The following is a 26,228-nucleotide window of genomic DNA, read 5'->3' on the forward strand; positions in this document are numbered from 1 at the left end:
GCACTCCTCTGTGTTCTCTCCTGTCTGATAGGACTCCTCTGTGCTCTCTCCTGTCTGATAGTACTCCTCTGTGCTCTCTCCTGTCTGATAGTATTCCTCTGTGCTCTCTCCTGTCTGATAGTATTTCTCTGTGCTCTCTCCTGTCTGATAGTACTCCTCTGTGTTCTCTCCTGTCTGATAGCACTCCTCTGTGCTCTCTCCTGTCTGATAGTACTCCTATGTGCTCTCTCCTGTCTGATAGTACTCCTCTGTGTTCTCTCCTGTCTGATAGCATTCCTCTGTGCTCTCTCCTGTCTGATAGTATTCCTCTGTGCTCTCTCCTGTCTGATAGTATTTCTCTGTGTTCTCCCCTGTCTGATAGCACTCCTCTGTGCTCTCTCCTGTCTGATAGTACTCCTATGTGCTCTCTCCTGTCTGATAGTACTCCTCTGTGCTCTCTCCGGTCTGATAGTATTCCTCTGTGCTCTCTCCTGTCTGATATTTCTCCTCTGTCCTCTCTCCTGTCTGATAGGACTCCTCTGTGCTCTCTCCTGTCTGGTAGGACTCCTCTGTGCTCTCTAATAGTACACCTATGTGCTCTCTCCTGTCTGATAGTACTCCTATGTGCTCTCTCCTGTCTGATAGTACTCCTCTGTGTTCTCTCCTGTCTGATAGCATTCCTCTGTGCTCTCTCCTGTCTGATAGTATTCCTCTGTGCTCTCTCCTGTCTGATAGTATTTCTCTGTGTTCTCCCCTGTCTGATAGCACTCCTCTGTGCTCTCTCCTGTCTGATAGTACTCCTATGTGCTCTCTCCTGTCTGATAGTACTCCTCTGTGCTCTCTCCGGTCTGATAGTATTCCTCTGTGCTCTCTCCTGTCTGATATTTCTCCTCTGTCCTCTCTCCTGTCTGATAGGACTCCTCTGTGCTCTCTCCTGTCTGGTAGGACTCCTCTGTGCTCTCTAATAGTACACCTATGTGCTCTCTCCTGTCTGATAGTACTCCTCTGTGCTCTCTCCTGTCTGATAGTACTCCTCTGTGCTCTCTCCTGTCTGATAGTACTCCTCTGTGCTCTCTCCTGTCTGATAGCACTCGTCTGTGCTCTCTCCTGCCTGATAGCACTCCTCTGTGCACTCTCCTGTCTGATATCACTCCTCTGTGCTCTCTCCTGTCCTATCAGACAGAGGAGTGCCAGCCCACCCTCACTTACTCTACTTTGTTCAAGCCTGTGCTTCAGCTTGGACAAAGCCATGATTTTATAAGCCACGATTTCTATAAAAAGTAAATAAAAGTTTCATATACAGTATATTAGAAAAGTTAATGTTTTGCCAAGATGTACACCATATAAAAAGGGTTTGCATCTGACTTTGCCCATTTAAGATTGTTTTTCTTTTAAATATTAAAGATATAAGATTATAAACAAATTCTATACAAAAATATCAAATTATATCATAAAATCTTCCTGTTGAATCATTACTTCTTCCCTTGACTCAACAAATAGAAGCCTATCAAATTCAACAGAACCCTATTTATAGAACATATACAAAAAAATCACTAGTATTTTTGTTTCACAGTGCAATCAAAATTAAGAAATATATAAAACACTTTTATAGTTGCCCAGCATAGTAGACATTTTTCTCTTTCTAAAAAGTCTGTACTGAGCCCCAACACCAACCTTGTCCTAGTCTTCTTATAACTTCACATCCTATTACAGTTAGAAAACCGCAGGTCATTCGTTTGATATATTAATGTGTTAAAAACTTGCAGACAGCAAAATCTGACAGCACTTTTGACCACTCCAAATGCAGCAGTTAACATGTAAATCTTTTTAAAAAATGGTTATGTTGACTTCCATAGCATAACTCAGAAAAAAGAAGATTTAGGGTAGGTGCACAGTGCCGTATTTTGCTGCATATTTGCTGATGCGTATATTCCTACCCATTAAAGTCAATGGGTAGCAAAATCAGCTGCAGAAAATACACAGAAAAATACAGCATGTATGACCCTACCCTAATCATTAACATGGCATATGCAAAGTAGATGGCAAGTGTCCACTAAGCTTTCCTTAACTACACAAGTGTCCTGAGATATAGGTATTACACCATGCTAAACCCTTCCCTCCAACGGCTCAAACACAGCCTATAATGCAGGAAAAAAAAATCAATGCCAAAAGGTTTGGATACTTGCCTGGTTAACGGGGCTGTCTGGGGATGGAAATATTTTTTGAAAGGGCACAGATGCTGCCAAAATAAAAAATAAAGCATGCTCAACCACCCCCATGCCCCACAACTACAGCCCTGTTTGCTTCCGGTCTCCAAAGGACAGAGCAACTATACAGGAAGGGTGAAATAGAAAGGCGGATTACCACTGCAGGCTGAGCAGGCAGTTCTTGCATGGTCTCCAAGTCAAGCCAAACAAGATGTCAAAGAGCACTGGGGACTGGGGGCTAGCGGAACAGCGACAGGGGATTAGGGCAGTTGAATATGCTTAATGTTTCTTCTTTACAGAGCCCTTTCTAAAAATATTTTTATGCCACACAACAAGCAAACCTGTTAGCAGTTTTTTAGGGTATAAAATAAGGGCATGACAATATAGGGCACTCTACCCTATATCTGTACATACCTCTCATTAGTTGGCATCACTCAGGAAGGAAGGGGGGGGGGGGGCACAGCTCAAAGATAAGATCCAGCCATGCCTCCTGAGATAGCAGATGATGATGCATTATTACATACATATTATCATCATACTGTAACTGACCAAATCCAGTATACTGAGTCCAATAGGGCTGTTAGGTAGGTACGTTGTTCGGCAGGTAGCCCCCCCCCCCTTTAATAGATAGGTATGTCCTTAGGCAGGGTGCCCCACCCCTCAGTAGGTAAGCATGTCCTTAGGTAGGTAGCCCCTCCCCTTAGTAGGTGGGTATGTCCTTAGACAGTTTGCCCCCCCTTAGTAGATATGTCCTTAGGCAGGTAACCTCCCCCCTTAGTAGGTAAGAATATCCTTCGGCAAGTAGCCCCTCCCCTTATTAGGTGGGTATGTCCTTAGGCAGTTAGCCCCGCCCTTAGCAGGTATGTCCTTAGGCAGGTAACCTACCCAGGAGTTTGGGGAGTGTGGGGGGGTAGTGATAGATTACTTTTGAACCCAAGAAAACTCTTTGATAGACCATCAACAGAGTAAACATCTAAGTATTAATCATAATAATTATAAAACTTGTAATATTATAGAAGTAAAATCTTCTTATACAAGTGAACACTTGTAATATTAATAGGAGTTGTATGGGCCTGACATGGAGAGTATACCTTAGAATCCCACTACCCTCACTGAAGATTGTTATAGCATCTATCTTGTCTATGGGCCTTCTGGGTATTACAGCTTTGCCTTTTTTATATGGAATAAGGTCAATTGTAACTGAGCTGTAGTTCTAAACACATCGCATAGACATACAGTTCCTGCATCGATAACACAGTGATGGCATAGCCTAGAAATAGGCCAAAACAATCCATATGAATGCAGGCAAGTTCAGTTTGCCTCTTTTTTTTAATATATAACTATTGTTATCTAGGGCATATTTCTGTCCCTGTAACAATCGTACTGCTTAATCCTCTTTCCATTTTCTAGTAAATATGCCAAAATCAAGTTATTGAAAATAGAGAAGGAAAACAAAGGTGCGCTCTTAGTGTAGAAGTATTAGGTGAGCCTCCAAATGGGTTAAAATCTGCATAACAGAAACCGTTGCGCTTCAGGCGCAACACCGTGAATTGCACGTAGTGTCACAATGTAGACTGAGGTCAGTTGGCTGGGGCGTCCTTCTCAAGTGGCTCTGGGTCACTTCAGTGTTGAATAAACATCAAATGGATAGGCATCCGAAAAATAGGACTCTGCCAGGCGCTTCTCCTCAAAGGAATGACAGTCCAGACCACGCAGGATGGATACAGGAACAGTCACTTTTATTGGTGCAACAACAAGTTTCGAGTCCGAGCGGGACTCTTCATCAGGCATAGTGATGTCAAGCATAAGCATTGTTTATATAACCCTGGTGTAATCATTACCGGGTTAAAAGGTCAGCACATTACATAACTGTAAACTGTAAACGATAAACCACAGTCCTGTTTACATGCAGGACGGATAAGACACTTTGTTACTGCACTGTATTTTAACCATTTGTGTTTAAGTGTCACTATGTTATGTAACATAAGTACAGGTTCCAATGGATTATTTTAATTTTGCTTAACCCTACTGTTTTTAACTGTTATGTAATGTGCTGACATCACTTTGCCTGATGAAGAGTCCCCCTCGGACTCGAAACTTATTGTTGCACCAATAAAAGTGACTGTTCCTGTATCCATCCTGTGTCGTCTGGATTGTCATTCCTTTGAGGAGAAGCGCCTGGCAGAGTCCTATTTTTTGGAAAATCAAGTTATTATCTTCTTTTAGGTCATTTGTATCTAATGGAAAACAATTGACTTAGAATAGAATTGTCTTTTCCATTCACAGTATTCCAAAAAGGTTTATGCAGCTTCAAAGGTAGCAATATTTTCCTGTTGTGTTATAGCATTATATCATTGTTTGTATAAAGTATTGTGGGTGGTTATAAGGGTACAGAGGTGGCAGTCACACCCAGGCCCTCGGCTCTGAGGAGACTCAAAGGGTCCTTTGCCACATAAAAGGACACCAGGTAGCCTCATTTTATGTCTTTGTATGATAAATGTATTTCTTGTGTAAAAAATAAAAATTACGCCAACATCTTACATAAAATAGTTCCATTCCTTGCCCCAATGAACGTTCATGCAATATATTTGTGGTAGCTATACACAATGGAAATATAACATGAAACCTAATTATATAAATGTAACTTTCTGTTATGTAAAAATCAGTAATGACTGACCTATCCTTGTTTGTTTCTATGGTTGTATTATTTAATCCTCTCCCCAAATGTCAGAGAGGTGTTGTCTCTGGCTCCCTATGTCCCTGGGCCACAACACTATTCTCCGCTCATGTGATGGTTGCCCCTCCTTGAGGTTATGAATATCTGATAGAAAAAGGAGAGGCAGAGCTCCTCATAGGGCAGTAGGACCCCTAAATGTTCCCACAGTCTGCTCACCTGGTTGGGTTGTGTAACAGACACAACCACAATAAAAGCATGAACAGAAGTGGTGCAGGTATCCTGGAGTCGGCTGCGGAGCAAACCTGCCGAGCATACAGTAGATCCAGAGGAAAATAGAAACAAAACGGGTCCGCAGCCCAATCCACCATTCAAAGAATTTGATGACCCAGATTAATCTGCACTTGACTGGTGGATTGCGCTGCAGACCCGTTTTGTTTCTATTTTCTTCTGGATCTCCTAGAAGGAGATTTATCATTCTTTTCAAATGTATGGCTTTTTTACGACTTCTTTTTTTATGGCTTTTTTACGATTTTTTTTACTTACTTTTACTAACATGCGACCTATTTATCAAATAGTCGCACGACCATGATAAATAATTCGTACGTAAGCAAAACCCGGAAAACCCGCAAGCAAAAGCATTTTTTAAAGCAGAAAAGTTTTCCCTTATGTTAATAGCCAAAGTTCTTTATCTACCCTTTATTACCAGTAGCGTTACTAGAGAGTGAAGGGGGGGGAGGCCGGAGTTTATGTCAGCGCAGCACCAACAGGCACATAAACAATAGTGAAGCCACAAAAAAAAAAAACGGCTCGGTACTTTACCCACCCCAAAATGTGCATGAAACTGTATCACTATGGACATTTTTATTTTAAGGAAAACATTTTTGCCGTTATTTATTTAGTTATTAGTTATATAATACATTTTTTCTATAATTAAGATTAACATTAATGTAGTAGCTTTGTTTCATGATGCAGAACAAGAACAGTTGGTAAAGTGGGTGTTAATGTCCTTTTCTGCAGACGTGTGCACTTTCTGTAAGCCAGGTTGGACCTGGAATACATATGCGACTTTTAAATGGAGATGCAACTTTTTTTCTTCATAAATAGCGACTATCGCATTTGATAAATACATGACCACTGCAAAGTAAAAAAAATAAAAATATACTACGTGAGCAGATTTCAGAAATGTGCTTTGGAATAAGCAAAAATCTAAAAGTTGCAGCATGTATAGAAAAGTCACACATGCGCAAGTACGTGCAACTTTTTAATGCAAAAAAAATCTACTATGGAGCTTGATAAATCTCCTTCCTAGTGGTTGACACTCAGGGCTCACCTGCCCACATCGGCCTGGTGTCGTTTGCCCACATATGCACTATCAATACAGATAATGGCACATGCACATTGAGTCTGAGAGGTTGAAATACACTAGCAGACACGTATTTGAAGGAAACATATGCTAAAAACTATACAGTGCTGCCATGGGCAGGCAAGCCCTCCTCCCACAAGGAGGAGTTGGTGCAACTTAAAGGGGTACTCCGCCCCTAGACATCTTATCCCCTATACAAAGGATAGGGGATAAGATGTTGGATTGCAGGGGTCCCGCAACTGGTGACCCCCGCAATCTCCCTGCTGCACCCGGCATTTATTTAGAGCATTGGTGCAGTGCTGGAGGCTCGGGACATCACGGCCACGCCCCGCTTGTGGTGTCATGGTCACGCCCCCTCAATGTAAGTCTATAGGAGGGGCATGACGGATGCCATGCCCCTCCCATAGACTTGCATTGAGGGGGTGTGGCTGTGAGGTCAGGACCCTCCGCATCGCCAGTTCGCTCAAGTTCGCTCTGTGCACCAGATGTCTGGTTGCCGAAGCCGAGATTGCGGTGGTGGCCAGCGGCGGGATCCCCGCGATCAGACATCTTATCCCTTATCCTTTAGATAGGGGATGAGATGTCTAGGGGCAGAGTACCCCTTTAAACAGAGAGATCTTTTGCAGCCCCGGGGGATAGAGGATCCCAGGGCTACTCGGGGGATAAATAATTTCTTTTAAATGAAATCAAGCAACAAAAAAACAAACAAACAAGGGTATGCCTGACAAGCAAGGGTTTTCCTTTTAACCCCTACTACACCGTGTGGCCTGTTTAACAACTATAGATCAAGTGACAGATGCACTTTTATACCCAGTTGCTATGTCTAGAACTCATGGCTCAAGTCCTGCCAGAACTCATGGGAACGGAGTCCCTGCACTTTTTCCACAGCAGGAACGCAGTTCCCATTGGCAGGAGTCCTGCAGGACCAGCCCTTAAAGGGGTACTCCGCCCCTAGACATCTTATCCCGGGGGTCCCGCCACTGGGGATCCCAGCAATCTTGGCTGTGGCACCCCAGACATCCCGTGCATTGAGTCAACTTCGACGAATGACTGGCGAAGGGGGCAAGAAGCTTGTGATGTCGTGGCCATGCCCTCTCAATGCAAGTCTATGGGAGTGGGCGTGAGGGCTGTCATGCCCCCTCCTATAGACTTGCATTGAGGGGCTGTGGTCGTGACATCATGAGCCTCCGGCGCTGCACCCAACGCTCTAAACGAATGCCGGGTGCAGCAGGAAGAACGCGGGGTGGATAGGGGATAAGATGTCTAGGGGCAGAGTACCCCTTTAAGTGGATATCTTGGGTGAGTTTCCACACTTTCCCAGGACTTGACCCCTGCTAGAACTATACACGTATTTACCACGATTGAGTCCTGTAACAGATTTTTATGAATTGTGGTCATTTTGGCATATTAGAAAGTTAGCTGAGAGATGGTGCGTGGACCCCCTACTTTCATGAACACATTTGTATACACAGAATAGCTTTTTTTTTATCTGAAAACACAGCTTCCTGCTGTGGTTTAGTTTCTGCAGCAACGTTTCCTGTAGCTTTGGTGGAAAGAGGTAGTATGGTTTTGAGGATGCTTAGGGTTGATAGGGCTGGGTGGTGCTGTTTTCATCTCGTGTTGCTATATCTTCAGAAATGACAAACATTGCAGAGAATGTATGAGGGGATGCCAGGGAAGATGAAATTTCTGGAGGTTCCCAGTGGCAGATTGGTAAGTGCTTTGTTCTTACTGCCATGCCTAGCCAGGTAAGGGCATTACCAACAGATCAGATACCTTTCTTTAGCTTAATATATGCTAATGATTGCACGCTCCTACAAAGCTGGAATACATTATTTTTAAGAGATCTGGGTTAAAGTTAAGAGTTGCCATTTGCAGCTAGTTAGATATTTGTAATAAATCATCCGCATTTGTTGCTCTCTCTCTTCTCAGTGTTTATACGGTTCAGTCTAGTCCGTTTATCTTCTAGTAAATATCACAGCCCAATATAAATAGTATGAAGTACAGCTGTGCACAGCAGCCGCTACAGTACATCTGCACAATTTTTTTTTGTCATTTTTATTGCTCTATTTAAGTACACTGGGGAGTAACTCAAGCCCCATTCACACTGCATTTTCACTGACTTGTGTTGGGATTTATTTAATCATATCCCGCAGCACAGCTGTATGCTTTACTAGACAAAGCTTAATCTACTTGTGACTAAGTTTGGTTGTTTGACATCAGTTTGAATTAGCGCAAATTAACTTTTCTTATAGATATAAGAAATACTTTAATATGTCTTAGGCCATGTTCATACATTAGAATATTCGTGCGGAATCCAGCGGAAAAATTCAGCTTGGAAATTCTGTTGCAGCAGAATCTCATTCCGCTGAAGAATTTCTTATTCTAGACTCCGCCCATGTCAATTCTTTCAGTGGAATCAATTCTGAAATGCATTGCAGTTTATGGAGACAGTGCATTTTCAAGTGGTACTAGCATCAGCATGTTTTAACCAGTGCCTGCTATTTGCAGAATGTCCGCCAGAAAAATATCAGTCACTGAAATTCTGCAGAGTGAACGGGTCTGCGGAAGACCCGTTCACACCGACGCAAGGGTTCTCATCGTGGAACTCCGGAATGCAATTACGTGCACAGAAATTCTGTAGTGTGAATGGTCTCTTTTTCTTAGGTCACTCAGCTTTAGCCTATGTTCACAAGTCCGGAATGTCCACACAGATAATCTCTGTGCTAGGACCGCACAGGAATGCACCAACTCATAGATGGCTATGTATTCCGTGAGGAGTCCACAGAAAGATTGAACAGGTTCATTCTTTCTGCAGATATGGAAAAAGGAATTTTCGTGCCAGAAACATCTGGCACGGAAATTCTCCTGTGTGCACAGCATAGCAGAATCCCATTGAATACAATAGGAAATTCTGGACGTGGGAACGTGGCCTAGGCCACTCTCACTCTTAAGCCAACTCTTGGCAGCTCACAGTCTCTTGGGTTAGGCAACTGTCTCAGAGCAGGATAACCTTTACAAAGATTCTACAGGTTCAGTTCTATTGACCCAACACAGTCTGGGAAAGATTCTCCAGGATAGGCCATCAGCATTTCAGTCCTGGACATCCCTTTAAAGGGGTACTCCAGCCCTAAGACATCTTCTGCTCTATCCAAAGGATAGGGGATAAGATGCCTGATCGCGGGGGTCCCACTACTGGGGACCCCCGCAACCTTTCATGCAGCAGCACGCTATCAGCCTCCGGAGCGAACAGGCTCTGCCCCCGTGTGACGTCACATTCCACCCCCTCAATGCAAGCCTATGGAAGGGGGTGTGGTTGCTGTCACGCCCCCTTCCATAGGCTTGCATTGAGGGGGTGGAGCACTGATGTCACACTGGGGCGGAGCCGTGACGTCATGATACATCGGCCCCGTGATCATGATTCATCAGACACGGAGCGATGTTCGCTCCAGAGGCTGATGATAACGGGTGCTGCATGAAAGATTGCGGGGGTCCCCAGCGGCGGGACCCCTGCAATCAGGCATCTTATCCCCTATCCTTTGGATAGAGGATAAGATGTCTTAGGGCCGGAGTTTTCTTTTTAAGTCTACCCATCTTTTTGTGGTAAGCCTGGGCTTTTTATTGTAACAATTATAGCAGATATCTTGTTATTATATAGGTTTTAGGTAGGGTTAAAGGGCAGAAACAAAACACTAAAACATTTTTACCTTTTGTTTCACATTTTGTTGCCTTCATAAATTATATATGTCCCAAAAATTAAGTCTAGTCTGTGTACACTATCACATGTACAATGTCACTATAACACAACAACAATGACTCTATTTTAATTTGGTATGTGTGTACTGTTCAGGACAAGGACCTAATAATTCAGTTTGCTTTCACAGTACAGGGTTGGGTTGTCAAAACGATTCCGTTAATTCATTTAATGGAACTGTGCGCAAAAGCGTTATCAACAAGAACGAATATAGATACAGTTAACAGATAAGTTTATAACAAACCAAAACTGTTACTTAAAATACAAACATAACATTAAATATATTCCAATACATAAGTCCAATACATAAATGCAGTTTGACAGCCAAAAAAGTAAACTATCCACTGTGGGCAAATCAGAGATGCACAGGGAAAATCAACACTATAACATCAATTCCTTGATACTAGGTATTGATAAAAGTCATGGAGATTAAAGGGGTACTCCAGTGGAAAACTTTTTTTTCTTTAAATCAACTGGTGCCAGAAAGTTAAAAAGATTTGTAAATTACTTCTATTAATAAATCTTAATCCTTCCAGTACGTATTAGCTGCTGAATACTCCAGAGGAAATTATTTTCTTTTTGGAACACAGTGCTCTCTGCTGACATCACGAGCACAGCACTCTCTGCTGACATCTCTGTCATTTTTGGAACTGTCCAGAGCAGCATATGTTTGAGAGATGTCAGCAGAGAGCACTGTGCTCGGGATTCAGCAGAGAGCTCTGTGTTCCAAAAAGAAAATTATTTCCTCTGTAGTATTCAGCAGCTAATAAGTCCTGGAAGGATTGAGATTTTTTTAATTGAAGTAATTTACAAATCTGTTTAACTTTCTGTCACCAGTTGATTAAAAAAAAAAAAAAAAAAAGTTTTCCACCGGAGTACCCCTTTAAAGTCAACTTTACACTAAAGTGCCCATACACAACAGATAAATGTCAACCAAACTTCCTTCTGACTCCCCCCACACACTCCTCTGAAAATATCTGACTTATTAAAATCTCACATACTTGAACTGAAATTTGTGGTTCAGGGGAGTGTTGGGACATGTCACAGGCAAAGCTTATTACAAGGATGAGGACAGAGACTATGTCAACAAGGCAACCACGTGACTGTGTCATAATGCTTAAAACATAACTTTTATTAAGATACATAAAAAATAAAAAAAATTAAAACTAATACAATGGTAACAGACTACCAAATAATAAATAAGAAAAAAGACTTGTGAGATAAATACAAAAATTGTATTGCTAATCAAATCAACCCAAAATCTCAGGGGCCCTGTGGGGTCTGTGCCAATTATACTCTGTATGAGGTACAAGAAAAATAATATAAATCAAGTAAAACAATATTGTCCCAACATGTTTCCCCCAGAGGGTAGCGGGTTCATCAGGGGCTGCAACTGGGATAATCTAAACAAAAACTCAGGTAATCATGGGACAAATTATAAAGATGGAACTAAATATCAGGCCATAATAGTGAGTCATGGTGCTATGAGAATACAAAAGAAACCATTCTAATTTTCCCTATCCCTCACCAGAAAGCAGCAGAACAGCAGTGGCAGGGGATTGTAGCAGTGAGTATAGTTTCTTTATTTCATTTCTATAGTACCATGACTTACAGTACTTTGATGTTTTTTGCCTGGGCTGAAATAACCCTTTAATATTAGGTAAGAAACATTTGAACACGCTACACTGAACTGGAAAAACAGGAATATTATTTGAATAAAAAAGTCAAAGAGGCAGAATACGCTAAACTGGTAGATTAATAATTGGCCAATCATGTTATATATGCATAGTTTTAGCCAAACAACAAGCTAAAAAAATGTAACTCAACACATTTTTTTTCCAGTCAACTGGCCATTGTAGTTGTTTGTAAGAAATGTAAAAACAATTATTAGCTGAAATGGATGAAATCGGCCATAGCGGCCAAGTTTTATTTTATGTATATGGCAGCTTAATTTTGTGGCAACTGAACTGTAACAACTGTAAATATTGCAAAGAGAAAGAAATGCTTCAGCTCACCCCAGGTGCGCACGGACAGGGCGTGGACCTCGCCCAAAATGCAGCGAGAAAAGAAAGTCCAGCTTCCGATAACTCAGAGGATATTTATTCCACCAGATGGTCACATACAGGAACACCAGGTACAGTGACGCGTTTCGGCCTTAGAACAAGGCCTTAGTCATACACCACTAAGGCCTTGTTCTAAGGCCGAAACGCGTCACTGTACCTTGTGTTCCTGTATGTGACCATCTGGTGGAATAAATATCATCCTCTGAGTTATCAGACGCTGGACTCCTTTCTTTTCTAACTGTAAATATTATGACATAATTAATATATATGTAAGTATGTACAATAGCAATTACAATTGTATTATTTCCTTTCAGGTGTTGGCTGTATCTGATGGAGGTAAGTCACCTGAAATAAAGCAATAAGAAGGCAGAGTTTTTTTTTTATCAAACAACCTGAGCAGAGACATAAGCTACCTTTACCCTGTATTATACAGACATATGTGCATGTTATTTGGCTTTCTATGAATTGCTACTTTCTGTTATTTGTGGATGAAACATTGATTATTGCATTAGCAGAATTCCCATACACCTTATACTTCAGCAGGTTTGGTTGACTGTCTGAGGTTTTAGTGGAGAGATGCGTTGGGCATCTTTGATTTTTATACCTTACCCTTTTGATTAGGAATAAATGGCGGTCGAATGAACTATAAAAATGGATTTCAGCCTTTGCATTGCAAATTGTAAAATCTGTTAAAGGAATCTGCTGCAAATCCATGACATATAGGTGTGTTGCTAATGTATACCTGTTACCTGGTCTATTTACTTTTAAAGGAGGAGAATTCAGGAACTACTATATAGGAAAAAAGTAATAGCGAGATCTGACAGTACTTACCAGCAGAGAATAATAATTTTCTTACTTTCAGTCTGAGACTGAACACAAATCATAAATCTATTATGTTGCCACTTTAGGAGTAGAGGTGCCTTTAAGACTCCAGAGGCACCAGCGTCCTGGTGCGACAGCTACCCTTACACCCCCCATCTTTATGCCGTTGTCTACTAACAAGAGTTGTCACTTTTAGTGTAGGGAAAGCAAACTTATTTCAAGGGGTAGGCTATTTTAGCTAGAATACATCATACTTTACGCAATTGTGCCCAAGCATCTGTGATCTATATATAGAAGTACCAGTTACCTGATAAGGAAAAAAAAAATTGGAGTAAGGAGGCTGAAAATTTATGGCTTGGTCAATCTTTATGAGATATATATATAACCAAGGAAAACATTATGGAATCACCAAACAGTGAATGGTCACTCAGCTTTTTAATAAAAATGTTTAATAGCTTAAGATTCTGATGTCATGAAACATCCCTCAAATAAAGGTAATTTAGTTTACCAAATTACATATGTTTTTCCAGACAACGTAGAAAATTTGGAATGACTTAATTTTGAGGAAAAAAGGTATGGCACATGTGAGTGAAGTGCTTATATGCACTGATTGGGCTACACTATTAGAAAGAAAAACAACTGCAGGATCATAGAAAGGAAAGGGGTTACATTACAAAAGCAGCCCTGGTTTAAGCAGTGAACTGTTGATAATGATGATGAATAAAAGGAGAGGAGATAGACTACATTTAGGAGGCAGGCAGAGCTTAAACAGTAAGAACACTGCTAGTTACACAAGAAACAACTGCCCAGAACTGGGTGTCGAGAGATAAGAGAGAAATCTTGATTTGCATTTTGGGATTAGCTTGGATGCCTTGGAGGAGGTAGACAGGCTAAGAATGCATGCACACAGTTTATGCTGTTTCCCTTGCATGGCTTTAGCTAAGCCTGCCCTTACTTTTTGTGTACCATCCTATTCTTTCATCTGCTAGAGATGGAATTCCTCTAACAACAGGCAGTGAGAAGCAGTTTATTGGCCAATACATAACGTTTTTTTTTCTTGGGCAAATAGTCATTTTTAATAAATAGTAAATGATAACTAAACAGTTCATGATGAGTCTTAGGCTACAAAGCTGATCTTTGGGAAGGTTTATACAAATTCATGTAGAATGTTATTTATTGTGGAATTGTAGGCCTCAAAGTTTTTCCAGGGGTAGTACACGCCTACGTGGGACCCTACCCTAAAATTTGCAGAAATTTCAGCAAGAACATCTGTTGCTTGTAAATACATACAAAGTGCTATCATGTGAACAGGACTAGACACAAACAGATTTTAAGCTTAAAAATGTTAAAAAGCGTGTTTCCATTTACATTTGCAGAGATCTTGAAATAGAGGGACTTTTAGATGCCATTTATATCAGAGATTTATGAAATTGTTAATTAAATGATGGATCAGTTTTTCTTTAGGCATGTCTTGACCACAATGAACTAGTCCGCTTAAGGGCAAATTCTTAGCCATCTCACAGCAACTTCTGACACTAAACAGAAACAATTGGGTGGGAACTGTTCTGACAGTGTTTTGGAGATAAGAAGTAAATAGGACTCTTGTTAAATGTCAGGCAAGTCTCTTCCCTTTTCCTTCTTCTTCAATGGCACTCAGATTGTAGAGGATCACACTTGTTTCCATCATACCCAACATCTATGAGGGACATCTGATCACTAATAGGACTATGCTTCCGTTACATCTCAACATTTTTGTTGATTTTTGCAAGCACTCTTTCCATCACAGTGATCATACGGATCACGGTGACCATATGGATCACGGTGATCACAAGCATCACAGCGACCACAAGCATCACAGCGACCACAAGCATCACAGTGATCACAAGCATCACAGTGACCATAAACATCACAGTGATCAAAAGCATCACAGCGAAGACAAACATCACAGTGATCACAAGCATCACAGTGACCATAAACATCTTGACGATTTTGTTGATTTTTGCAAACTTGCTTTCCATCTCAGCGACCACAAGAATCACAGTGATCATAAGGATGACAATGATCATAAGCATTACGGTGACCATAAGCATCACAGTGACCATAAACATCACAGTGATCATAAAGATCACAGTGACCACAAGCATCACAGTGACCATAAAAAACACAGTGATCATAAGGATCATAGTGATCACAGGCATCACAGTGACCATAAACATCTCAACGATTTTGTTGATTTTTGCAAGCACACTTTCCATCTCAGCGACCACAAACATCACAGTGATCATAAGCATCACAGTGACCATAAACATCAAAGTGATCACAAGCATCACAGACATCATAAGCATCATAAAGGTAAGTGAAAACTTCATATGTTTGTACTTGAAAGTTATTCTATGTAAAACTGTTTCATATTTTCATATTAAAGTTGTTTGCTCAACCATTGCAATTCTTTTGTAGAGTTAAACAGTGCTGATTTAGATGGGCGAGGCAGTGACCAGAGTCTAAACAGTTTGCCTAGTGTCCAGAATACCGGGCTTGGATCAGAACGATCAGTCGCCAGCTGGGCAGTGTCATTTGAAAGGCTTCTTCAAGATCCATTTGGAGTTGAATATTTTACGGTAGGTTAAGAAGCACACAACAAATACTGACAAAATGAAAAAATATCTAAAATTATTATTTTATATTATAGGGTTACAACTTATCAGTTATTTACATGATAGATGATAAATATAAGTGATGAGCTTCCAACCACCGATCACGAGAATGAGGGTCCTTGGAGTGAATTTAGAATGGGACTGCTTGCTACGGGACTGCTAAAGATAGCACAAAAAGTACAGGGCTCATGCTCGCCATGTACTGTATAATTCAGGGGGTTTAGCAGTTAAATCCCCATTAATCAGATATTTATTATCTATCCTGTGGATAGTTGATAAGATATAACACTTTTTGGTTGTTTGTGCTAATATAATATGCCAATAGCCTGTAATTGTATAATTGTATTGCTTTGTTTTATATAAGTAGGGAATTATAAATGCATATGCAAATGTTCTTTTAGATTTTACATTTAATTTGTAACTTTTAGCTCTATAGAAGAACGCTGAGATAGCATGATAATAATGTAATAATATACTGTACAGTAGTTTTACTGCCATATAACCAAAAGGCAGAATAAAGCTTTAGCCTAAGACCAGTTAAATACAAGCGCATATATCAATGTGTTTACGTATTACAGGCATATAACAAATAATTTTGCATCTGTATACTATCACTAGATCATCACAGATCTTAAATACTGATCGATTCTCTTCTAAAAACTGATTTGAATTACATATGAGAGCAGATACAAGCTGATAACATACAGAAGACATGCAGTTAAAATCCTCATGGACTACAATGGGATTTTCTATCTGCCAAACAGATAAATATAATGCTGTGTTTTAAATATATGTGCATATTTTATACTGTTCGCTTATGTAAATAGCTTCATGAATGAACATAAGCTTAGTAATGGATATAATACTGATTAAAAATACATTTCTGTAAAAGTAGCCTAATAGCAATAGTGTGCATTCAGTAATGGACCTTTTCCAGCAATATTATTGATCAGTCTTTGACACGTTTGTTACAAATAACATTGTGGTTTCCAGCAGCATCTACTTATACATAGTACATATTTCTTTACCTAGTAGCTTGGAGTAATTCTATTTTATCTTTAAAAATATGAAAACCTCAGACTTGTATTCAAGATCAAATTTACTTTACAATCCTTCACGCACAGCAATCTTGATGGTTACAAATCTCCCAGGAGCACAAAAGCATAATGATTACATGAACACTAGGTGGCACTGTTGGAAAGTTTCTGGAATAGAATAGTAACAGGGGAATAATAATAATAATAGTAATAATAATAATAATAACAGCACAGAACAGGTTTCAAATCCATTCTCTCTAACAGAAGCCCATCCCAAAGCCTGTGTTATTTCACACAAGTCGACCTCAGTTTCACACTTTTTGCTATCTATTTGGGAACAGTCTTAGACCCTGCTGCCGAGAGCTTTATTCTTTACTATCTTCTCCAAACAGTCTTCCACCAGCTGGCTATACCTCATACTGGGTGGGCTAGACCAATTTCCAGGTCTATACTGTGATACCCCTTCACGGATACAAGGGACATAGTTTCAGTTCTCTTGGTCCTAATCTCAGAACCCCACTTTACCACCACTGCTTCTAACTAGCCCACTGTTTTCAGGGCTAGACCTAGTTGCAGCTACTAGCAGCCTACTAGGACAGGGAAACCTTGGACAAGACCTTAACCAGCCTTTCCTGATAACTACATTTTCTCTCAGGTTTTAGCACATTGCTGCTTGCCCCCTACTGATTTCCCTTACCGGCATGACTTACCTGCACAGTTTCAGAGCTTAGCACTTACAGCTTGATAGTACATTTAGCTGTCGCTACTTTTTGGCAGCCCACACAGAATACTGTAAGCCACCCTCTGTCAAAACAGGAATATCCTAACCCCAGTTTATTAACAGTAACTCTATGACACATTCTTTAGGCCTCAGGCTTAGAATGAAAAGTTTAAGTCCACTACCACTTCCAGAGGTCAAGCTATTTTCAGACTCCAAGTCCATCACTGCTTGTGTAGCTATAAGCTCCATCACTCTCCTATAGATACAGGTGAAATTCGAAAACTTTGAATATGATGCAAAAGTCAATTTATTTCAGTAATGCAACTCGTCTGTGGAAGGAAGTATGAAGTGCTCCAAAATCTCCCGGTAGACGGATGCGTTGACCCTGGACTTAATGAAGCACAGTGGACCAACACCAGCAGATGACATGGCTCCCCAACTCATATAATATATTGTGAATTTGGGGTTTTCATGAGCTGTAAGCCATAATCATCACAATTATGAATATTCACATCTTGAACTATCTTGCTTTGCATGTAATGAGTCTCTCTCATGTATTAGTTTCACCTTTTAAGTTGCGTTACTGAAAGAAATTTACTTTTGCCCGATATTCAAATTTGTGGACTTTCACCTGTATATAAACAGACCCCAAGCTTACTTCTTTCTACAGAAGCCAATAAGGCTCATGAAATATCTGCAAGCTCTCTAGTTGGCGCCAAGCCTCCTCTATATATTAATTTCTCCTTCTTCTTACAGTAATGTGGCATGGCTCTTACAAGGCCTATAGTGGTATGTGCACCACTTCCTGTGGTTGGCAGCCCAAAAGTCTCATGTTACTGTAGCCATCCAGATACCCTAAATAAAAAGTTTAACATATATAAATTAGACACAATATATAAAGTCACATCTACGTCCCCATATATGTGTCAAAAGCAACACTTAGTCAAAAGCAACAAGAGCTATCACATTTACTGGGGAGCAACAAACAATAGTTAAAACATTAGGTTTGGAATATTTTACACTCAAATTTCTTTAATGAGTCAGTAGAAATAGGTTTACCTTGAATTTAAAACCTTTGTAGGGTCTTAGTTGTATAATATGAATGGAGTACATTGTTGGTGATATTGTCAGAAATGAATACACTGTCTACTCTTTATTCCATGTTAACTTCTAAATTTATTCTTTCTGTAAGACTATAAAAAAATCCTTCAAAGCAGTCGAAGTCAATGACACCTTCTTAGATAAACAAAAGTGAACCTGCCACATTGTTTCTAAACTGCACAGTACGATTGTAACACCTCCAATTATACACATCTATCCTGTTCTACAGGAATTTCTAAAGAAAGAATACAGCGCTGAGAATATACATTTCTGGAAATCGTGTGAAAAGTACCAGAGCATTCCAGCAGATGATACTGAGCAGGTATTACTATGGCCATTTTCATATCTTATTTACTTAAAATTGGAGATATTTTCTTCCCATACATTCACCATTAATAGAAGAGTAAATTGCTATATTGCTATTTTTCAATAGAGTACCGGTACCTTTTTGTTGACAAAAAAACTGTATAGGACAAGCAAGTCTACAACTATATTTATGGTAAAAGAATAGATAAAATATTGTAGTGAAGTGCAAGTACAGTGTAAGACTCATTTATCTATCCACCAAAGTTGTGTACTCAGGTCCAAAAATCTGTAGAGGCATTTTCAGTACAGGGTTGATGTAACACTGAGAAGTCCTTATGTGAAATAAGGAGATTGATGTCAGTGAGTATGCTTACTTTCCCTTACTTTCCCGCTTACTTTCCCACTTGGTGCAGGGGTCGAAATGCTCCCTTCCTGGAGACTGTCAGAGTGCCGTTCAGGAAATCACAGGGGTCCTAGCTGTAGGACCCTGTGCGATCAGACACTTATCCCTTATCTTTTGGCTAGGGATAAGTGTTCCCTCACTGAAGAAAGAGAGATACAAAAACATGCAAAAGTCCTACATATATATGGGGTACCAGTAATTTCTCTAACATAATATACCCACAAATGATGGTTTCATTTAAAGGGGTTATCCAGGGAAAAACTTTTTTTTAATAGATCAACTGGCTCCAGAAAGTTAAACAGATTTGTAAATTACTTCAATTATCAAATCTTAATCCTTTCAGTACTTATGAGTTGCTGAAGTTGAGTTGTTCTTTTCTGTCTAAGTGCTCTCTGATGACACGTGTCTCGGGACCCGCCCAGTTTAGAAGCAAATCCCCATAGCAAACCTCTTCTACTCTGTGCAGTTCCCGAGACAAGCAGAGATGTCAGCAGAGAGCACTGTTGCCAGACAGAAAACAACAACTCAACTTCAGCAGCTGATAATTAATGAAAGGATTAAGATATTTTTAATAGAAGTAACTTACAAATCTGTTTAACTTTCTGGAGCCAGTTGATGTATAAAAAAAAGTTTTTTTCCTGGAATACCACTTTAATATAAAAAAAAAAAAAAAAACCTTTCTGTGTAGGAAAAGCCTAAGATATAGACTCCAATATATAGAATACCAGAAAAAACAGAGCTACTCAAATTAAAGTGAAAATAACTATAAATCGTTAGCGTCAGCGGACCGAAAAACGTGTAGGGGTGGCGGCATCCTGGGACTTGTAGCAGTTACTTTATTCTTGTGGTATGTATCAGTGGTGTGTACTGTTTACTGCTGTATCTGTACATAATATGCATTTATATTTTGCACTTGCACTTTACTAAGTCCTTCAGTCTTATAGCCAGACTGGAGTTACCAGCAATTGATTGATTCCAGCAGTTACCAATATCATCTGTTTTTCATGCCAGTACCTTAATATTTTGCCATTTATGCTCTGATATAATTATATGTCCCAGGTTTGCTGTCTATTCTGTGTCGATTTCCTCCCATTTTTAATCATGCACGGTTTTTATCTTGTGATTTACATACAATAAAGATTTATAGTTATTTTCACTTTAATTTGAGTAGCTCCGTTTTATTCTGGTATTCTTTATTGAAGTAAGTTAAATATAGTAATATGTCGGCACTTCCGAGGAATCTGCGGTGGTTCACGAGGTAGGGTAAAGCCACAGGTAGAAGAAAGATGATACCCAGCGCTCTTCAGTAATGCACAGTGAAGATTTAATATGCCATAGTGTAGTACAAGGATGTGTTTCGGCGTGGGAGCCCCTCCTCTCCTGAGCTGAAAGGCTGAAAGGCTCCCACGCCAAAACTCGTCCTTGTACTACACTATTGTGGTGTCGGAGGGGGTAATGTGTAATTAAACCTATTGTGATGCCAGGGCGTGGATGACCTATACACCACCAGAGGTAGGCCAGCTTCACCTGTGCCAGGCATGGGGCAAAAAATCACTCTGATGCAAGGTTACGGTTAACTGGCTTTCTTTACTGAGGTTGGAAAGATGGTATAATCCATTGCAGCTCACATCAGCGTGAAGGAGTTGCAGGGTGAACTTAGGGAAGCTGGGACTTATAGTTGACTGTGCTGTATATGACTGATTCAGCCCACGCTATACTTTAGAGACTTGGACTTAACTAACTTGCTGACTTGACTTGTATAATATGCCCAAGACTGTAGGCTTACCTCAAGGCTTTGACTTTCTCCTCGGTAGTGGGGTTGACTTCTAGTAGATGTGTGGCTGTACCTCAGCAACAAGAGAGCGAACTGAACTCTGACCTCACTATATAAGGGGGACAATTTAGATAGACCCTATTGGGCAGGTAAGTCACCTGTTCACTACTGCGTACTCCCTTTAATAACAAGGTCCTTAACAACAATAGATTTAAGGCAACAGATGCATAGAAAATACAATACATTAACTCTTATACGACAATACATTATTTAGTGCATTATAGAGAGTTCTGAGGAGAGGGGACCCATGACGGACATTGAAACAGCATCTGCCACACAGGATGGGCAGGAGTACAGAAGAACACGTGATTTTTTTACTGAGTCACCACACTATGGCATAATAAATCTTCACTGTGCATTACTGGTGAGTGCTGGGTATGATCTTTCTTCCTTCACTGAAGTACTAATTTGACCATTCTCTGTGCTTAGCAGAAGTTTAGGGAAAGTGATTCACTGTTGTATGTCAAAATCATAGCACACAGTGGTAAAGAGGATGTCATGTTGTACTGAAAATATTGGTAAAGTCTGTCAGATCACACCAAGGGAAGACAAATGACTGGCCGAAAAATAATCTAGAAACTTGTAGATACTTAATTCTCAGAATAGCATCCTCAAAAATCTCTTCAATATTTCTTTAAGTCATTAACAATTTAGGCATTTTAGAGGTGAAGATATACCGTAATTAAGTAAAAAGTAAGTGCTCTTTTAGAACTGTATATGTATGTATATATATATATATCTCCTTTTTGTGGATACCCATGTGGTTAGCATGTGTGAATGAACCTAATACAACATGAAGGATTTCCTGGGTGTGACATTTTGACCACAGGTGACATTTCAGTTTCCTGACATTAGTATAGTGTGACTTAACTGTGCTGGGATGCATTTCAACTTTACTGTATTTATAGTAATATTCTGGACGGGTAAGAAAATTGGGAACGACTTCTTAAAACTGTCACAAAGGAAAATCTGAGCAGTTGCCTATAACACCCAGAAAAGAGAATGAAGATTGATAATTTTTTTTATATGTACTTGTTAGAAGGCCATTTCCCTACATCCAGTTAATGGGCAACTCCTGTATATAAAATAGTTTTTGGGATTTTTTAAGGCAACATTTTCCCATGTTGGATAAATTTTTTTTCCCTCAATTATTTTATTGAGTATTAGAAAATAACAGAAAATAACACAAAACAGTAATGCCACCATAGCAGAAAACTAACATAGAGGGACGCAGCCCTCCGCAGGTTACAAAGTAATAAAACATCGACAACCAGAAACAGGCGGTCAAGAAAGAGAAGGAGGGGAGGGGGGGGGGGGAAAGTGAGGGCAATGAGGGTGGGACATCAGACATAGTAGCAACCATGACTTAGAGCATCTAATGTATACATCACGGGGGGGGTGGAAGAGTGCTCCCAGAGGCATTCAAGTTATGGTTGATCCAAGGCTGCCAAATCTGCAGAAACTTATCATAAGACCTATCGATTCTACTGGACATTTCCTCGAACCTACAGATCTGGTGGACCTTAGAAGACCAGTCGGCGATTAAGGGGGGCAGGGGGTCCAGCCACCTCAGAGGGACAAGAGATTTTGCTGCAGCTAATAGGTGAGCCGGTAAGGAATCCTTTTGCAGGCGCACTACCTGGGTAGGTTTATCAAGCAGAACCAAGCCTGGGTCCAACCGGACTGGAGTGGGTAGGATAGCATTAACGTTCAATTCTACTTCATCCCAAAATTTTCTTATAATAGGTCATGACCACCAGATATGGGTGAGGTTACCCACCTGCATCCCACAACGCCAACAGGACTTGGAGGAAGATAGACCATGTGTGAACAAGAATTCGGGGGTTCTGTACCAGCGCGAGAGGAGCTTAAAGTGAGACTCCCGCATACGCACACATCTAGAGTAACCTTGAGAGTTGGTGAGGATATATGCTACCTCGGAGTCAGAAAGTGGGACACCCAGCTCTCACTCCCATTAATCAATATAGCCTGGTCTCGAGAGTTGTGTTGGCGGGCAGCAGAACTTCTTGACTTGGGACAACTTACGGAGAGAGTCAGGGCGTGAGGCCAGAGTATCCTCAAAAGTCGTCGGACTCCTCACCTCCCCTGTCCTCTTCAGAAACAGGGCACAGCATCGCTACAGGTGGTGGACATGGAGAAACATCAGGCCAACATCTGGGATGAGAGAGCGATGACGCTCCGCCGTCGGGCCCCACCGTCCGAGAGTAGCTGATTTACCAGGACTTGAGCAAGTCTGGACCAAATGTGGGTGTAGGTGGAGGTGGCGCGACTCATGACCTCAGGGATATGGGAAGAGGGAAATAGAGGAGAAAAGGAGGGAGAGACTAAAGGGGCTAGAGAGGACCAGACCGAGAACACACCTGAGAACAGTACGGAGGAGTCAGAACGGGAGTAACGCCTCTGTAGCCAAAGTTCTGTCAAAAATCGAGGGCCAAACGCCCATTGAGACCAAGAGAGTTCAGAGTAGGAAGTGGAGGAGGGAGGAGAGGAGAGAGAGAGGAGAAGCACGATACCCATCTACGGAGTTGTATAGCATTGTACAGGGATTGTATGTCCGGGACACCTAGTCCACCTTGGTGAGCAGGGTGTGTTAAGGAGTAAGCCATACAAGGCCTCTTTTGTCTCCACAGGTAAGCGGAAAACACTCACCTAATGGAGACAAAGAACAACCGAGGGAGGGCAATCGGGAGCAGCTGCAGTTTGTAGCTAATCTTGGGAACAACATAAGTTTGGAGGACATTCCGCCTGTCAATCCAGGAGATGAGGGGATTATCATATTCCTTGAGAAGAGCCTGTATGTCAGAAATCAATGTGGAAAAGTTGGCATCGTAGAGGGACGTTAGGGAGGGCATGATGTGGACCCCCAGATATTTTAGAGAGGATGACGCCCAGGGGAACGGGGAGAGTCGTGCTAGCTGAGAGACTTGTGGGGGGGGGGGGGGGGTGATATTGAGGAGTTCCGATTTTGTTATGCTTACTTTAAAATTGGAGAGGATGCCAAATTCAGTGAACAAGGACACCAGACAGGACAAAGCCTCCCCAGGGTTGGATAAGAGGAAGAGCAGATCGTCCGCAAAGGCCAAGGTCTTTAGTTCGCCGGATAGCGCTCGGACGCCTCTTATGGAGGGGTGTTGTCTAACGTGTTAGAGCAGAGATTCCATGACCAGCACAAAAAGGGTTGGGAAGAGAGGACAGCCCTGTCTGGTTCCGTTGGTGATCTAAAATGGTGGGGAGACAGTGTCATTAATAAGGAGGGAGGCGTAGGTGCGTGAATAAAGAGAGAAGATGGCACAGATAAATTGCTCCGGAAAGCCAAATTTTCTGAGTACCGCCAGGTCCTTCCTGTCTTTTGCAATCAATGTGATGTGAGCTTCCAGAGCCTGGGTGGGGAGAGGGGACCCCTGCATTAAGGAAGAACATGAGTCCATCAGGTAGGGAATGAGGATGTCGAGGAATTTCTTATAGTATGCTAGAGGGAGGCCGTCAGGGCCGAGACTTCTACCTGGGGGAAAGGAAGCAAGGACCTCCAGGACCTCCTCCGGAGAGACATGTTGTGTGAGAGCCTGGCACATCGTAGAGTCCAGTGAAGGCATATCAAGGCCAGATAAGAATGTCTCCTGGAGGTGGGTCCGAGGAGCCGTCGAGTCCAGACACCCGGACCTTCACAAGTTATAGAGATCAGTATAAAAGCGGTGAAATTGTTGAGCTATGGTTGTGGTGGATGTAAGCAGAGTGCCTGAGCTGTCCTCCATACCGTGAATATGCTGCTTTACCCTCGCCTTTTTGAGGAGAGAAGACATCAATCTACCTCCCTTGTCCCCGTGTGCATAAATGTGGTGTCTGTGGTGGAGATAAGCTTTAGAGGACTGTGTATGCAGGTGGGATAGCAATCTCTCTCTCTCTCTCAAGCTCTGCAAATCAGAGAGAGTGGCGGCAGGGCGGGTACGTTTATGGGTCCTCTCTAAGGCCGAAATGAGATTGTCTACTTGTTTCCTAGACTCCTACTTCAATTTAGTTCCCCAGGAAATAAGTATCCCTCGAATATAGGCTTTATGTGAGCACCCCCACCGAGTAGAGGTCGTGAGAACACAGCGAAGGTAGGCAAATAAAACCATCTACGTGCTAAGTATGAGAGGGAACACAAGGCATAGGTTATAAAACATCAACAAGTGCAATAAGCATGAACACAAGCACATCCCTGGATCCAGGTCTGGAGAAGTCCAGGGGGGGGGGGGATCAGTGTCAATGGAGACAAGGAAAGGGGGAAGAGAATCAGGGAGTCCAGACTCATATGCAAGTAGCTTGAGGAAGAGTGCTTAGCCAGCTGGAGGGGCAAGAATCGGGATGGGGGGGGGGTAGTGGTAGGGAGTGGGGAGTGGGACCGGGCAGCGAGGGATTGTATGGTGACAGTCATATGTCCATCAAGAGATCAGATGAACCGGTGGTCAGGTAATCGTGTGGCCAGGTGAAGGCGACAGTGGCCAGGTAAGTCCGCAGACATGACTGAAGGCCAGATACAGGGGGGAGGGGGGTGTGAGCAAAGGAGATGATGGAAGAGAGTCCGCATACAATCAAACCTGGGGCCACCGAGGCAAGGCGGACGAAGAGCAGTTAACCGGATCCAGCAACAGTCCACTCCGGCCGTCTAGAAGAGGGTGAGCATCTAGGGATCGAGGCATCAGCGGGGAGGGGGTCCATCTTTAAGCGGGGTGATCTTACGCTTGTTGGACTCATCCAGCATGTGGGTCTTATCACCTTGGGTGCAGCTCTCTCTGGAGGCACCATCTTATACACCTTGTTTCAAACATTATGGAAGGGGGAAGTGGCCATTTTAGCAAGCATATTCTGAAATTGACATTTTACCTCATCCATTACAGAAGTACAGTAGAGGCAGCAATAACAGGCTGTATGCCAATTGTGCTAGAATTATAAATTAGGGGTTGTAATGAATCTGATTTTATTCAAATTGTTTCTAAAGCCCTGATCTATTGAAGTCAACCTGGAGTTTGTAAGGATTAATAAAGTTAAATTTAAGACTGAGAATCTATTATTATTAATATTATATAATTAAACTAGTTCTTATTATTATCATTAATAATAATAATTTATATAGCGCTCTTAGTTCCAGGGCACTTTAAATTTGATAAGGGTTACAGTACATAACACATACAGAGTGATAAAAAAGGGGGAGAGGGCCCTGCCCGGAAGGGCTTTCAACCTACAAGTAGAGGGGGAGGAAACAGTAGGGGGGGGGGGGGTTAGCTGGTCATCTGTGAGCAGGGGGGA

At 41.5% G+C, this 26,228-nt stretch overlaps 1 protein-coding gene across 5 annotated transcripts in view; it reads left to right on the top strand.

Moving 5' to 3' along the window:
* Positions 1–26,228, top strand: part of RGS14 (regulator of G protein signaling 14) — a 121,805-nt gene that overhangs the window by 38,103 nt on the left and 57,474 nt on the right. For 3 of the 5 annotated variants that reach the window (XM_056574995.1, XM_056574999.1, XM_056574996.1), the window contains exons 3-5: positions 12,358–12,379; positions 15,323–15,483; positions 18,608–18,700. In XM_056574995.1, coding sequence (XP_056430970.1) covers positions 12,358–12,379; positions 15,323–15,483; positions 18,608–18,700 — 276 coding nt within the window. Of the gene's footprint in view, positions 1–7,832; positions 7,940–11,511; positions 11,548–12,357; positions 12,380–15,322; positions 15,484–18,607; positions 18,701–26,228 lie in introns of those variants that run through there. The other 2 variants (XM_056574997.1, XM_056574998.1) reach the window with 2 other exon arrangements.

Source organism: Hyla sarda, chromosome 4, assembly GCF_029499605.1.
Source record: "Hyla sarda isolate aHylSar1 chromosome 4, aHylSar1.hap1, whole genome shotgun sequence".
Taxonomy (NCBI): Eukaryota; Metazoa; Chordata; class Amphibia; order Anura; family Hylidae; genus Hyla; species Hyla sarda.